The 15,434-nt window shown below is 34.9% G+C and overlaps 3 protein-coding genes across 18 annotated transcripts; all 3 read left to right on the top strand.

The window, feature by feature from the left end:
* Positions 1-146: 146 nt before the first annotated feature.
* LOC104754509 (prohibitin-2, mitochondrial) lies at positions 147-2,682 on the top strand. The gene is made up of 6 exons (XM_010476716.3): positions 147-328; positions 802-975; positions 1,065-1,181; positions 1,641-1,811; positions 1,894-2,106; positions 2,200-2,682. The coding sequence occupies exons 2-6, from the start codon at positions 805-807 to the stop codon at positions 2,392-2,394; spliced, it is 867 nt and encodes a 288-aa protein (XP_010475018.1). The 5' UTR covers positions 147-328; positions 802-804; the 3' UTR covers positions 2,395-2,682.
* Positions 2,683-4,218: 1,536 nt separating this feature from the next.
* Positions 4,219-4,960, top strand: LOC104754507 (monothiol glutaredoxin-S13). The gene has a single exon (XM_010476714.3). The coding sequence runs from the start codon at positions 4,321-4,323 to the stop codon at positions 4,777-4,779; it is 459 nt and encodes a 152-aa protein (XP_010475016.1). The 5' UTR covers positions 4,219-4,320; the 3' UTR covers positions 4,780-4,960.
* A 537-nt stretch (positions 4,961-5,497) lies between these two features.
* On the top strand, positions 5,498-10,629 carry LOC104754506 (uncharacterized). 16 transcript variants are annotated; one of them, XM_087496630.1, is made up of 24 exons: positions 5,498-5,684; positions 5,828-5,985; positions 6,083-6,168; positions 6,327-6,501; positions 6,614-6,676; positions 6,855-6,900; positions 7,007-7,117; positions 7,223-7,411; positions 7,505-7,612; positions 7,727-7,776; positions 7,870-7,934; positions 8,015-8,160; positions 8,258-8,316; positions 8,404-8,489; positions 8,572-8,623; positions 8,729-8,775; positions 8,860-8,958; positions 9,070-9,193; positions 9,278-9,363; positions 9,439-9,494; positions 9,692-9,738; positions 9,838-9,971; positions 10,078-10,159; positions 10,251-10,629. In XM_087496630.1, exons 2-4 carry the CDS (start codon positions 5,877-5,879, stop codon positions 6,444-6,446), a joined length of 315 nt encoding a protein of 104 aa, XP_087352756.1. In that variant the 5' UTR covers positions 5,498-5,684; positions 5,828-5,876; the 3' UTR covers positions 6,447-6,501; positions 6,614-6,676; positions 6,855-6,900; positions 7,007-7,117; positions 7,223-7,411; positions 7,505-7,612; positions 7,727-7,776; positions 7,870-7,934; positions 8,015-8,160; positions 8,258-8,316; positions 8,404-8,489; positions 8,572-8,623; positions 8,729-8,775; positions 8,860-8,958; positions 9,070-9,193; positions 9,278-9,363; positions 9,439-9,494; positions 9,692-9,738; positions 9,838-9,971; positions 10,078-10,159; positions 10,251-10,629. The 16 variants fall into 15 exon arrangements, 13 of the variants coding, with proteins under 13 accessions (XP_087352760.1, XP_087352766.1, XP_087352758.1 ...); XR_015587493.1 differs by having other exon boundaries at positions 6,310-6,501; positions 7,223-7,347; positions 9,934-9,971; XR_015587492.1 differs by having other exon boundaries at positions 6,310-6,501; positions 9,934-9,971.
* Positions 10,630-15,434: the final 4,805 nt, after the last annotated feature.

The raw sequence follows: 15,434 nt of genomic DNA, 5'->3' as shown, positions 1-15,434 counted from the left end.
CTTTTAAAAATTTACTAAATGAAATAATGGGCCTCTTTGAAAAACACATAATGGGCTTAATAAAGCATATTATAATTAACGGGCCTGAGCAATTCAGCAGGAACATACTAGAAGATACATGACTACATAACATAATGGACCTCTTTAGAAAATACATAATGGGCTTAATAAAGCATATTATAGTTATTGGGCCTGAGCAATTCAGCAGGAACATACTAGAAGATAGTTCGCCATTATCATTTCTAAAACCCTAATAAGATTCGTCGGCAGCTCCGATCGTGATCTTTCCTAAACCCTAGCATCGCCGGTGATTAACAGCTGAGCTAAGGTTCATCTCTCTCTCTCTCTCTCTCCACTTGTTCGTCGGAATTTACACAGTATTTATTGGTATGCTCTGTTTGGTTGCCGATAAAAGTCACGCAGTGCCTGATCGTCGTTCAGTTTGATAGTCCTTTGCGTAATTTTATCGGTTTGGTGAAAGCTATAACTTGTCTCTTCTTGTTTTAAGTTTATATTCCCCGATCTATTGATACTGAATCGATTTGATAATGTTCAGTGGCTGGATCTGTTACAGATGATTTCAGTTTGTGCGATCTTTACGAATTCGTGTTTTTCTCCACTTGTTTTCATGTCCATCGATTCTCTTAGTAACACCAGTTCTGTATTTTCTCTTTTGAATTGGAGGCTTGTGCATTGATTTTTCTATGTGTGTGATTTCTTATGGCGGTGTTAAGTCTTTTGGATCTTCGTCGTATATTGAGGTTTTTAATTGCTACTTTTTTCTTTTTGTTTGGTTCTTAGGAAATGAGTTTCAACAAAGTTCCCAAGATTCCTGGATCACCTGCTCTCTCTGCCCTTCTCAAGGTCAGCGTTATTGGTGGGCTTGGTGTCTATGCCCTTACTAACAGTCTCTACAATGTTGATGGAGGACACCGTGCTGTCATGTTCAACCGATTAACTGGTGTCAAGGAAAAGGTTTTGTGTTTCTCCAACTACCCCATAGTTACTTTTGGATCTGCGTCTTTGAGTTGTTATTTTCCAAAGCATGACTTTTGTGGTTTCAGGTATACCCGGAAGGCACACATTTTATGTTGCCATGGTTTGAAAGGCCAATCATCTATGACGTTCGTGCACGACCTTACCTTGTTGAGAGCACCACTGGGAGTCATGACCTTCAGATGGTGCGTTATGGATTCTAGTGCCTTTTTTTTTTTCTGTGTGCTTGTACTATTATCCAGCCTATGCTCTAACTTCATATGTTGTTGATGAATATGAAGACCTTCCTTCTTTTTAAGTTCTGTTAAGATCCCTATATCAGTAATAAGACCATGCTCTTAAGTTGGGATGTGATTTATCTCTATGGAGTTGCAGATTATATTTCACTTTCGCTGTTAGGATATTACATGATTACTGTAGATGGATAATTGATTGAAAAAGAAATGGAGAAAACTTTGACTAGATATCATCTTAGTTTCCTTTTGTGTGTTTCCGGCTTTAGTTTCTGACTATGAAACAAGACATCTAATGAAGATTGTTTTAGGATGAGATTAAATTTAGGTGGAACAAGTTGAATGAAGTCTCTGTTTTTTTTCTTTAAGGGTGGTTCTGTGTTTCTGAAATTTTTCTTGGTTGTTGCACAGGTGAAAATTGGACTGAGGGTGCTCACACGTCCTATGGGTGATCGTTTGCCAAAGATTTACCGAAGCCTTGGCGAGAATTACAGTGAAAGGGTTCTTCCTTCCATCATCCATGAAACCCTAAAAGCAGTGGTAGCTCAGTACAATGCAAGCCAGCTCATAACACAGAGAGAAGTAGGTATCTCAACATTCGTCTTCCACAAGCTTTTCGTGCTCTTTTTGTTTCTTATGGTGGTCTGTGATTACTCTCCTTTAGGCTGTGAGCAGAGAGATACGCAAGATTCTGACAGAGCGAGCTTCCAACTTCGACATTGCTCTTGATGATGTCTCCATCACGACCCTCACGTTTGGCAAGGAGTTCACCGCAGCAATCGAGGCAAAACAAGTCGCTGCTCAAGAAGCTGAACGGGCTAAGTTCATTGTGGAGAAAGCCGAGCAAGACAGGAGAAGTGCGGTTATCCGTGCCCAGGTATAGGATTGTAGATGTCTGTTGCAGATCTAATGACTTGGAGATTATAGGTATCGCCCTAAAGCATTAGGTCTTTTAATTACATCTGTGCAGGGAGAAGCTAAAAGTGCTCAGCTGATCGGACAAGCAATTGCAAACAATCAGGCATTCATCACTCTGAGAAAGATTGAAGCTGCAAGAGAGATTGCTCAGACCATTGCTCAATCTGCAAACAAGGTTTACCTGAGCTCCAACGATCTGTTGCTCAACCTCCAAGAGATGAACTTGGAGCCTATCGCTAAGAAGTAAAAGAGAAGGAAAGAGTAAGTTTTTCTTCAGTTTTTTTCTCTAAAAAAAAGTCTCCGCCTTGGACGTAAACAACCGGTTCGGTGATTGACCAAATGACCCCGTCTCTCTCTCTCTCTCGATAGATTTTGAAAATAGTCTTTTAAGCGGACATATTGCAACTCGGTTTGGTTTGGCTTTGGTCAGTATTATTCATCATCATGTTCAGTGAAACTTATCGTTTGGATATTTACCCGGAGAATTGATGAAGTCAAATTTCAACATAATAAAAAATTCATATTCATATGATCTTATCTATGCCTAATTGTCAATAGTTCTTTAGTTATATGGGACATACGACATGGTTATATAACTATTCGGGATATGAAGTAAGATGCATACCAATCCCTTACAACTTTAAAAATATTATTATTTTTCGTTAAGTTCTTTGTTGTTAACTTGCTATTCAATTTTTTCCTTTTCTCCACTAGAGTTCCTAACGTTATCTAGACCTATAAGGGATTTGTATTGATGAGAAAAACATAAAATAATGTTATTGCACACGTATTATAAGATTTTGTATGAGCATAGCAACATGGACCCTTTGTATTTGATGACGCTTTGCCGGCGCCACCATGATAGAGACGTCTTTTTTCTTTCTATTTTACCGGTTAGGATTTTTTATGGGGGTGACGAAACTCCGGCGAATTTTCCGGTGACGTCAAAATTTTATTTTTTTGACTTAGTATTCATTTCATTCTATCGGTGGCTATATTTGTATATAACCGACGACTGCTTTTTATGATGTCATGTATTATCAAAACCTAGCTGGAGACGAGTGCTGACCGTTAACCAATAAATTAATTTAAAAGGCTACTCAAATGTTTTCGAGTAATATACAGTGGATTCCGTCATCTGTAAATTTAATTAAAGAGGGAACGGAAAGGAACAACTTGCTGTTTCGTAAAGTTAAAGGGAGACGTCATGTCGTTTTGTCACGGTGAGGGTCCTCTCCTCCTCCATCTTTTGTCATTTTTTTCCCCCAACTTCTCACTCTCAGCTGTTTTCTTTTGACGAAAGGAGTAGTTGTTTGATTCTTCCACAAAGATGATACGTCATCTGTGGGGTTCGTGACGTACGATTTTCCGATACAGATCGCAAGTTAAACCAATCCTAAACGAGGGATTAATGTTATGTATCTTGTTGGAAAAGAAACGATTATAGTTTCATGTTTCAACGAGAATATAAAATACAAATTGATAACTTAATGTTAGAGAAAACAAGTCATCGTCATGACGTAATAGAGATGATCTAAAAATCTAAATGGTCCATACAAATGATTTGCCTTTATCCACAAAAACGTAACCATACGAAGACAATTTTAACTAATGGCATACGTTTTTATTAAGCAAATAAAGAAATCTATTGACATCAGCCTCTTGCTATGTCTTCGTCATCATTTACTTTAAAATAAACTATATATCGTGCAAGTCATTGATTTATAAATTGCTACAATTTTTCTGAATTACAACAGGTCAAAAAATGACATTTCGTTAAGATGATAACAATTATATTAAATTGAGTTGTCGCATTTGAGTTCCGACAATGAGTTTAAAATTTATCTTTCACTCCTAAGTTAAATAGTATATCTTTTAATATTTGGATGATTTACACTCAACATTAAAGAATTAATCATAATCATAAGTATAGGTTATACATAGATCTTTATTTTGGATACGGTGACGTGGCTTCCGATTTCATGAGAATACATTTTTACACAACCTTCGTTGACCCCCCCACCAAAGCCAATATGCTTTCCCAAATCCTCTATATATATAAATTCTTAAATAATCCAATCTCTTACCAAACTAAACCCAACTACACAAGTCTCTCTCTCTCTCTTTCTCTTTCCCTCTCTCTCTCTCTCGCTCTTTCTCTCTAGCATCAACTATGCAAAAAGCAATAAGACCATACGAGTCATCGTCGTGGACGACGACTGTGCCGGGAAATAGCATTTTCCGTCCAAAGACTGAAGATAAACCATCATCATCAACGTCATTAGCATGGCTAACATCACCAAAGCCAAAGCCAACATCTATAAACGCTAAGAGATCAAGCAACCACCTAGTGGTGATGGAGAATGCTGTGGTGGTGTTTGCGAGGAGAGGGTGTTGTATGGGACACGTGGCGAAACGGCTGCTACTGACACATGGTGTGAACCCGTTGGTGGTTGAAATTGGTGAAGACGAAGAAGACAACAAGTACGACAACATCTTAAGTGATAAAGAGAAATTACCAGTGATGTACATAGGAGGGAAGTTGTTTGGAGGGTTGGAAAATCTGATGGCTGCTCATATTAATGGTGATTTAGTGCCTAGTCTTAGACAAGCTGGGGCTTTATGGCTTTGATTTTGAATCCTCATCATATTTTATTTAATTTGTCTTCTTCTTCTTCTTCCTTTTTCCTTCCTTTTTACATGATTTGTTGATATTTTTTTTTTTAATGTAGTCTTCTGCCTATGTGAATTTGTAAAAGATTGTTACGTGATTAATTTGAATGATCATAAAGAAACAAAGAAAATAACAAAAACTGCATCTATTTTTTTAATTAAACTTTATTTATAACAACCTTAAAATCTAGTTAATAAAGGTTGAAAAAATCAGAAGCAAATAAAACATTTATATTAATACATGAAAATATATCGAACTTATAACAATTCGGACTTCCTAAGGATATGATGGTAAGTATGGTTTGTTTTCAACAACTTAAAACTTTAAACTTTATTTCAATAAGAAATTGTTTAACTAAAAAAAATAATTATAAAAATCAAAATGGTTTACTTGTAAAGAAATCAAGAAGAGAGTATGATACCTGATTGGACTTCAGATGGGCCTTCACAGAAAAGCCCATTACTAATAAGGCCTTCATCACTGCATTGTTCTGTAGTTGTCGTGACATCGACGAAAACCCTAGTACGTCTCCTATTTGTTTTTTTTCTGGAGAGGGTCCAGTAATTTCCATGGCGGTTTAGATATTTGGGCTTTTATGTGGGCTTCGGTTTGTAAACCCATTATGTACTAATGAGTAAATGACTATGGATGGTGCAAGTTTGATTTCCTTTTTTCTATATTTCCTTTGTTGTTTTCACTTTTTTTTTGTTTATAAATATCTGACGACTCTCACTATCCTCTCTGGAGAACACAAATTTATATCACAGACTCTTCAATTGAGAGAGAGAGAGAGCGAGCGACGAGAGAGAGACAGAGTTCGATTCTTTCTAGTGGCGGCGACATGAAGAAGAAGTCAAGAGGAGGTAAATCGTATCGTGTTCTTCTTAAACCCTAACCCTAAGAATCGATTTTGATTTTTTTTGGTGTGAATGTTTTTTGCTTTTTGAAATTAAGAGTTTGGCTTTTGTTTGTATAATATGAGAATCTTAATCTTTGTTTCTTTCAGTTTTGGGTGAAACGCAAACACTGTGTTGTTGTGTGTTCGATTTCGGACGATGATGGATGATTCACACTCAGATTTTTCGGAGGGTGAAGTTTGTGTAAGATCCAGAACTCCAAACACGGTGTCCGGCCGGCGTGTATCGAACTGTTCGATTCGAAAAGGTATAACCCTAGGTCTTATGTCTTGTCGGCGGCGCTCTTGTTATAGTTTCTCTCTTTTTTTCTTTCTATTCTAATGTGTTGATTCTTATCACTGCAGGGAAACGATTGTTAAAATCGAATCTACAGTTTGATGTATTCTCCATTCGGATTCAGCAAATTCAAAGCCAAAACAACAAGTCAGAGGTATCTCTTTCTAAACCCTATATATGTATCGATTCTGATTTTTGTTTCTTTCTACTATTACAGAGGTGGTGTGTGTTAATGTTTTGCTTTTGAAACCAGAGGGGATCTTAATTAATCAATTGGTTTGTTGTTTCTTTTGAGGTGGTGAAACGAAACAGGTGCGTATGTGTGTTCCAACCATGACGATGTTGACTCAGATCTTTGTCAAGGACAGTACGAAGTATACTGAGATATATATGATGCACTGCCACTTCCTTCCCATTGATGTTAAGGATTGATGCTGAATTATGGACCCAAAGGATGGCAACAAAATCCTCTTCTTCTTATTGCTCTGTAAGTCATCCCAAAGTTTTATCTTTTTCTTTATTTTTCTTCTGTTTCATGTTTATGACTATCTCCCTTAACCATTACTCTTTTTGTTTTTGTTTTTGTTTTGAACAACAAGGTGCTACTGAAGTGTTTGTAAGGGATTATGACCTTAACCATGGAATACTCTTCTTCTTGCTTTGTAAGTGATCTTAAATTTCTTTATCTTTTTCTTTTCTTTGTCCTGTTTCAAGTTCATCCTTCACTACCCATTCGAGTTCCAACCCCGTTAAAAAGCAATGTCCTGTTTCAAGTTCATCTTTCACTACCCAATGTTATATGTTTTTAATGGGGTTGTTTGTTTCTTTTTGGTTTAACAGGTGTGTGCGTGTTCCAACTTTCATCTGAATTGTTTGCTTTACTCAGGCAAGTCGATCTATATTACTCACAAGCACTCTATACGTTTGCTTCAATAGTCCCCATCCATAAGTGAGACTGAGACTTTTTGGTTTTGTTGTTGCTGCTTCTCTAGATGATGGAGATATATAGATATATGGTGGTTCACTTCCTTCCCATTAATGCCAAGGAGGACGCTGAATTATGGACCCAACCGATGGAAAATAAATCATCTTCTTATAGCTCTGTAAGTCATCTCATAATTTTACTCGTTTCTTTATGTTCTTCTGGTTACAAGCTTAACTTTATCCTCTAACCAATACTCCCGTTTTTTTTTTTGGTGAACAACAAGGTGCTACTGAAGTGTTACCCAGACCATGGAACACTTCTCTCTTGGATTTTTGAGTTTTACTAACCACTATACAGGGACATATTCACTGATCCTAATGGAAGTTAGAAGACTCTCTGAATTCCGAGGTTTGTGTTCACTTCTTCTACTGTACATGGCCTCGCATCATCTGCTTCATGCCAAGATTTGAAGGTCTGATTGACAACTAACGTTTTGCTGCAACTTTTTGGTTTCTACTCCTTAGTCTTGTTTTTGTCTGTTTGATATGGAATCCATCTTTTTCAGGAGATCATATGCGGGGATAGCTGGTGATGTGTGATTTGCTGAGGTCACTCGAGACAGTGGTGCGTCTTCTTCCTTGTCCACTTCAAATTCTCCACATCCATATAAGTTGTGAGTCTAATTCATCCCTTTCAAGTTTATTCTTCGTTTCACACACTATACAGGAACTAACTGATATCTTTTTTTTTTTTGAATGGTTTTTGTTGTTTCTTCTTTCTTCTCTAGGTGACGACGACGGTATCTATGATATTGTTAATCTTCTGGAGAGTGTTGCGGTGAGATTTGTTTCTCCAATTTTTTTTTCTTTCTAATTTCATTAAATCTCTTTTGTTATGTTTTGCTTAGTAACGACTTTGGTCTAATTTTAGGATGATCGGAGGGGGACGTTGTTTGTTTCCATGGCGTTTCTTCTGATTTAACCGATCAAGTAGAGGTATAACAATTTACGGTTTTCACTCTATTAAAATTACGAATTAGCATTTAATGGTTCTTCTTCTTTTTCTCTATTTGCAGATGGCGGAGATGCTTTCAAGAATCAAAACTGATTCTATTGGATTTGGTGGTGTTTGACCAAGTAGAGGTTTAAGAACCACCCATGGCCTAACGTTGATGCTCATAGCGGATTGCTGCTGAACTATTATCATCTAACCGAAAGCAAGGTAAAAAACCGCATCCTATATCACATGAGTGTGACTAACCCTGGGCCTTTGTTTTGCTGAATCTTGGTTATAATTAATAGAATGATCTTTCTTTCAGATATAGATACTAAACTGTGTTTTTTGGCTGTCTCAAGGAATCTCGTCATTTTCTCACAGGTACATACACTTTCCCGCTATTTGACAATTCTCGTTGAATAAACTCATTCTCATCTTTGTGATGCTGTTTTCTCTTTCTCGTTTCAGCTGATATGGGACCGGACTGCCACAAGAGCGGCCAAAGAGTGTAAACATGGAGAATGAAGAATGAAGAATGAAGCAAACTGCTTAAGGTTAGTTAACTCTGTTCTTCTCTCTTTCTTCTTTTCACTTGGATTTTCAGATTTACTAACTAGTACTAACCACCATACACAGACATCTTCAGTGATCCTAGTGGAAGTTATAAGAACACACTCTGAATTCTGAGGTTTGTTTTACTTGCTCTTAGATGAAGTTGGTACTGCTAAAATTTGGTCGCACTTCACCTAACTTCTTTTGATTCTTGGATGCCTTTTTTTTTTTTTTTTTGCAGTTACTGTACGTCGGCTCCCATCATCTGCTCCATGGCAACATTTGAAGGTCTGATTGACAAGTAATGTTTTGCTGCAACCTTTTGGTTTCTACTCCCTTGTCTTTCTGATATGAAATCCATTTTTTTTGCAGGATCATTTGCGGAGAGCTTGTGGTGTCTTCTTTAATTTGCTGAGGTCACTCGAGACAGCTTCTGAGTCTTCCTCCTTGTCCACTTCAAATTCGACAGTTGTGAGTCTAAATTCCGCCCCTTTAAAGTTTATTCTTTGCCACACACACAATAGAGAAACTAACTGATATTTTTTTCTTATGGTTTTTTGTTGTTGCTTCTTCCTTATCTAGATGTTGCAGTCTTACACAGCGATGGTCAAATCATATTCTGGAGATTGAATTGGCGTTTGTTTCATGAGTCAACAGAGACGACCATAAATCTATGATACTGTTAAATCTTCTGGAGAGTGTTGGGGTGAGATTTGTTTCTCCACCTTTTTAAATTACTTTAAATCTCTCTTGTTTATGTTTGCTTTGTAACGAGTTTGTCTACTTTTAGGTTTTAACAAGAGGAGCCAAGAATCAGTAACCTGCTGCTGGTCTGAGATGGATTGAAGGATGAAGAAGACGACTCGTACTGCTTAAGTAAGTTAATTATGTTCTTCTCTCTTTCTTGCTTCTTTTGATTTTACTGGCTCACAGAATAATTCAACTCGATAGGTCCATAAGCTTTATGAAGTGTTTGGTGCCTCCTATTCTAACTGAGCCTGGGAAAGGTACTATTTACATTATCATTCTTGTGCTACCAAATTTCTGTTTTTCTTTCGTTTTATGAATCTTGTAATTGTTACAGGTCAAGAACCACCTGTGGCCTAACGTTGATTCTCATAGCGGATTGCCAAATTTCTATTCATAATATTTGGAACTTCACTTCACTTCTTCTGATTCTTGGATGCCTTTTCTTTTTTTGCAGTTACTGTACGTGGGCTCCCATCATCTGCTCCATTGCAAGATTTGAAGGTCTGATTGACAACTAATATTTTGCTGCAGCATTTTGGTTTCTGCAGCATTTTGTCTTTTGTTTCTACTATAAATGACGGTTGCAGGTATTTGCTGCAGCATTTTGGTTTCATGAGTCAGAGCCTTATGTTCATGAGTCTTCACGTTCTTAGTTTGAAAGCTGCAATTTTTATGTCTATTGCTTCTCTATATCAGGTGGAGATCTACACGATGGAAGGGAAGTCATTCTCCAGGTAAGCTAATCTTTATATTATATAGTCTTAACTTTTATAGCTGTACAATCTTGGTTTGACCTTACTTACTTAATGATTTTCTAAATTGTATACAATCTTCTTGAAGGCATCGCCGCCGTGGAGCCCGGTAAGAGTGAAAACCAACCCCGACTCTGACAGCGTTCTTCGTCCCCTGCTAATAGTGGAGAGTAAGACCTAGATCCGTTTCTCCCTCGTGTGTTGTTGTTTCGTGTGTGAATGCTTGGTTTCTAATGGTCTTCTCTCTTTTTTTTCTCTCAGGTTGGAGAGAGCCCAACTGCGTCTGGCTAGGGAGATTTTTTTGGAATTACTCCTGAATAGCTTTGTCATAATGTTCCCAAAACGACGTCGTTATGAAGAATCATCGAAACAGCATTGCGTTATTATCTAATCAAGGGTGAGAATCTGATGAGTTAAAAGGTAAAGAAAGAATCAACTCACTGCCTGATGCGATGCGATAATTAGGAGAGGTCTGAATCGTATAATGTGCACCAAAACCTAAAAGAAATACATAAAGATCGAGATAATGATCATGACGATATATTGGCTAGCATCAATATAGAATTGCAGAACCAGGTTGTGGAACAGAGGAAACAGCAAATCTTGAGAATTTAATTAATACAACAGACATTGACATCAAGCTACCGATGCTAGTCTATGTGTAGAGAGAGAGCGAGAGAGAGAGAGAGAGAGCGAGAGAGAGAGAGAGAGAAACGGCCTGGTTATGATCACAACAAGCAAGCAGAAGCCACGAATGCTTTTGGTATAGAACCGGCTATCATGTCTATTGATCCTCAATCTTGATTCAGACGACTATTACATCCTACCGTGGCGTTAAGGTGGCAATAAAATCAGCTATGCTTAGGCCATGATTATAGGGAGATCAGATGAGGCGTTAAGTCTTTTAAAAATGAAAATAATTGAATAGTGGACTTAAGATCAGGCTCATTGATCTTATTCTAGAACTGTTCTTGTGCCTGATCTTGTGTGACGTGTCTCTCTCGGATTAGTTTAGTTGAGAATATATGGAATAAATTTGGACATTAATCTATGTATTAATTAAATAAAATGTTTATCTTGTTTAATTAATTAAGTAATATATTTGTTTGTTTTTTTAAAAAAAAGTTATTTACAATGTTTTTTTGTTTCATAAAAATATGCCATTGTATTTTGAATTTTAATAAAAATTTTATAAGTTTGCAATTAAAATATTATTTTATAAATTTTTATAATTGTAATATGTTTAAGAATATTAATAAATATAATTATTAAATAGTATTAAACATTCTTAAAAATTTTATTAAACATTAATCTATGTATTTATTAAACATTCTTAAATTTCTATAAAAATATTATATTATTAAATATTAAGATCTTAAACATGTTCTCCCAATAACTAATTTTTTTAACAAAAATTCTTACCTACTGATCTTACATTATTTTCACAATATTTATACTCTAAGAGCACCTTAAACTGATCTCCCTATAAACATGCTCTTAGTAGTAGTACCCTTAGTGGTTTGAACGTATTGACCCAATCATGTTAGACCATCATTACTGGCAGTTCTTTTATCGATACTCTTATTAAAAAATAATAAAAAGAAGAGAGAGAAGAGGATAAAAAACAGAAACGTTCTTTGGCAGAGTAATCTGAGAACCGATACTCTCAACAAACAAAACAGGTGTCATCTGTTTAGTAGTGGAACAGATTTAAAAAATAAATAAATAATAATAATTTGTAAAAAAGTTAATTTATTTTTATTTTCTGAGGAATGATTAGGGGGTTACTCGAGTAAAGATGCTCTTATGCAAACCATCTTGTGAAGCAATCTCGTAGTCGGTGTAATTCTTTATTGAAATCCAACTTAAGAAAACAATGATTTGAACATTAATGACATCTGTGACAAAATTGTCAAAATTTGTTAATTTTAATGCGTTAATATGTTATGTGACAAAATTTGTCTGGCCCAATATAAGCTATGAATGTTAGCCCGTCTAATTTCTGCTATTAGAATTTTGGACCAATTATAGTCGTTGGCAAATAACTAAATACAAAAACTCTCAAAACTAGTACCTATCATAACTTTTGTGCAAAAATTTATAGATATATATTTTTGTTATAATTTAATTTTGATCGACATACATATAAACTATATAAGTATAAGTGTATAACCGAATGTTGATGTCGTCGATATCATCAATTCAAATTTACACATATTGGTGTTACAAAAACAAAAATATAAATTTTTGAATGATATGTGCAGATTCTGTCAAATGATAATATATATTCATATATTTGCCTAGGTGTATGTGTATACACGTTTGAGTGGTGATAAATATTTTAAAACAATAATAATGGTATTTAAAAAATTTAAGATTTAAGAAACCATACAAGTGACCGTGACATATTTGATGAGGCCAAGCTTCAATCATGAAGCCAATAACATTTTCTGATTACTATAATATATTGCGAAAAGATCACTTTTAAGTAATTATCACCAACTTTTTAACATGCTTTTTGCGAGCCCGAATGCATCAACGAACCATTATGGATGAAAGGTGGACCAAATTTGACCGTTTGGTAGCAATTTAGATATTTTAACTAGTCTTTTCAAATCTTTATCCATATACGTAACATGAAAAATGCCACATATATGTCCTCATCATTCAACGATTTGTTGTCAAATAATTGAAGAAAATCATGGAGATCTTTTTTTTTGTATATACATATATGGTTTCTGGAGAAGACTTTGTACTTATATTATTAACATTGACTTGTGATATCATGGATCTAGCACTTATATTATTAATAATTTTAAATATAACAAGACTAGTAACCAGATACAAGTTATTACTTGCTGCATCGTGAAGCATAGCGAAATCACAAAAATTAATGATTATATAATCTGATATTCGTAATTCACGAGAATCATTCATTTGATCAATACTCTCGACCGAAAGACAAAATTTTATGACCGTGGTCATACACGTGACAATATTAGAATAAAAATATGAAATTAAAGAAACAATATTAGTTCTTAGTTCTGAAATTTACAAGTACGATCAAAGGTTGAAAATACACGTGACACATATCGCTCATGAAAATATGATACCTCCAAGAAAAAGAAAAAAAAAAATCCCATTAGCTATTGACTTGTCCAAAGAAACTTAACTCGAGGGTTCAAATCTCGTATTTTTTTCCTGAAATTAGACAAACCATTACAATCAAAAGCTGGTGAATCGTTTAAAACAAGTAGTAGCCGCTAAAGCTAGCGAGAAAACACATAGATGCTCGAAGCCCAAACTTGGTTAGCGCATACTCAGGTCCGGCTCAGCTATATATATTACGTACCGTCGAATAAACACAACTATGATGGGCATATTTTTTAGAGTTTTGTAAGATCATACATTATACATATTGCAACTGTTTAAGCTGGTGTTGCATACTTGCATGTACGTATATATAATTGACAATGAAGATTCATATACAGAGGACAATGACCATTTCAATTAATTATGTTTAATGTTATTTTAACGACCACTTGATCCTATGTTTAGGTATTACTCTCTTTTTATCGCTTTGCACTCATGAACAGTTTCTATCAACTTTGTGGGAAAATGGTTGGAAAGCGTGACTTTATCTTTTAATTACTTTTATGACCCATGGAAAAAAAAGAATCTTTTCTAATATCTCTTTTTATCTAAAATTAAAAAAAAAAAAAAAAAATCCACATACAAATTGCATGGAACATAACCATAATGTATGTTTATTGGTTCCATAAGTTGGTCATTCCACGAATTGCTCTCATTCGCTATACAACATATCTTTTCATATCGTTTACAAAAATATACATGTACTCGTAATTCAATTAGAAAATTTGGTGGGAAATTATTTTTTACTTAAAGTCGTGATAAAGTTTTATGTCATTTAAAATATATATCGTAATTTTATTTTTAAATAATGAAGCAACAATGCATTCCAAGAGTAAAAAACAGAAAAGGTAAATTAGGTAGTTGAAAGAAAAAACAAAAGCCATAAAAGAAATAGAGCGATTATCATTTGTAGAATGTCGATATCAATTTGACCAGAAAATATATTGGATTGGTCAAGTCCGAGTAAAAACAAGAAGGCCATTATCACCCACTAAGTGACATATGTATACTTTAAGTCTAATCATATCTCCATTATGTCCTTATTTTTATTTCATATATCGCCAAGTTTCTATGCTATGGTATGGATCTATCCTTTGTCTTCTTTGAAATGTCGTTTATTGCATTATATATTTATACACGCATACGTTTAATCAAGTATATATGTTTTTTGTATGCACATTTAGCCATGGCTTAGTTGTGATTTGTTTTATTTGTACTTTTCTATTTTTCTCCCAAGAATAAATATGGATGCTAGCTAATGTTGTTTTATGTAAATCCATGTTAATACTTTTTGGTCTATGCTATTATTTTTCTACATCTACATATGACCATGTGCATTTATATAAATGCATATTAAATATGAGTATCGTATATTCATCTAGACCTAGTATCTTAAAATCCATATGAATATGTATATGTACACAAGCTTCAACTGGTGATAATTTCTAATGCAAGTTGCTTAGTTGCTGTGGAATAAACATTGATATCAATTGAAATTTATTTGATATAATAACGTTTTTAGCATATTCGTTTTAGATAACTCATACTCTGTTTATTCATTAATTGTCAATGATGGTGCCTTAAATTGGCTGCACTATTTTCAAATAATATAAATACTCTTTGATTATATATGGGGATAGACTTGGCTTCGATATTTTTTTTTCTTTTTTTAACCTCATATTAAACTAAAATAAAACTCTTCGATTGGTTACCCAATTTGGAAGGAAATTGTTTACAAAAGATGTTTCTGATAAAAGCACTCTAGAAGATCGAGATAAACAATCAGCCTTCATATTGGACGTCCTGGAAATCTTGATCAGGGAAAAAGGGGACAAGGAAACACTAAGCACCTGGAACTCCTCAAGAAGCGTTGAGAAAATCGGCCACTCCTCCGGAGCTTGCACCATCGCTAATAACTCTGCAGAATCCGATAAATGGCCCTTAACCTGGTTTAGAATTAATCCTCCAAATTAATTATATCTTTTCCATTTTTGACTTTCTTCGTCCATTCATCGTTATTTGAAATTACTGAACTTTTCCGCTACTACCTACTACTGATTTTAGTGTTGGGACAATATCTCATATGCATGCGTATTTGAATTATTAAATTATCCTCTTTTGTAAATTTACTTAAAATCACACAGAACATTTGCTTAGCGAGGTAATAGGTATCATACCGATTTTTTTTTTTTGTCGCCCAACGATTTCATTAAGCAATTTAGCAAATACATAAGGTTTTATCAATTACATATAATAGGTATCATACGGAATAGACTACTACTCTTCACGGTT

Source organism: Camelina sativa, chromosome 17, assembly GCF_030686135.1.
Source record: "Camelina sativa cultivar CO46 ecotype springtype chromosome 17, ASM3068613v1".
NCBI classification, from domain to species: Eukaryota; Viridiplantae; Streptophyta; class Magnoliopsida; order Brassicales; family Brassicaceae; genus Camelina; species Camelina sativa.
Note: the sequence above shows the minus strand (reverse complement) of the source record. Positions and strands in the feature narration are given on the sequence as shown.

Excerpts from the sequence above, each read along its gene's own strand:
- LOC104754506 (XM_087496633.1), top strand. The coding sequence starts at position 5,877 with ATGATGGATGATTCACACTCAGATTTTTCGGAGGGTGAAGTTTGTGTA. Across the intron at positions 5,986-6,082 it reads GAACTGTTCGATTCGAAAAG|GGAAACGATTGTTAAAATCG; the intron begins GTATAACCCTAG and ends TTATCACTGCAG. Across the intron at positions 6,169-6,326 it reads GCCAAAACAACAAGTCAGAG|GTGCGTATGTGTGTTCCAAC; the intron begins GTATCTCTTTCT and ends GAAACGAAACAG.
- LOC104754507 (XM_010476714.3), top strand. The coding sequence starts at position 4,321 with ATGCAAAAAGCAATAAGACCATACGAGTCATCGTCGTGGACGACGACT.
- LOC104754509 (XM_010476716.3), top strand. The coding sequence starts at position 805 with ATGAGTTTCAACAAAGTTCCCAAGATTCCTGGATCACCTGCTCTCTCT. Across the intron at positions 976-1,064 it reads TAACTGGTGTCAAGGAAAAG|GTATACCCGGAAGGCACACA; the intron begins GTTTTGTGTTTC and ends TTGTGGTTTCAG. Across the intron at positions 1,182-1,640 it reads GGAGTCATGACCTTCAGATG|GTGAAAATTGGACTGAGGGT; the intron begins GTGCGTTATGGA and ends GTTGTTGCACAG.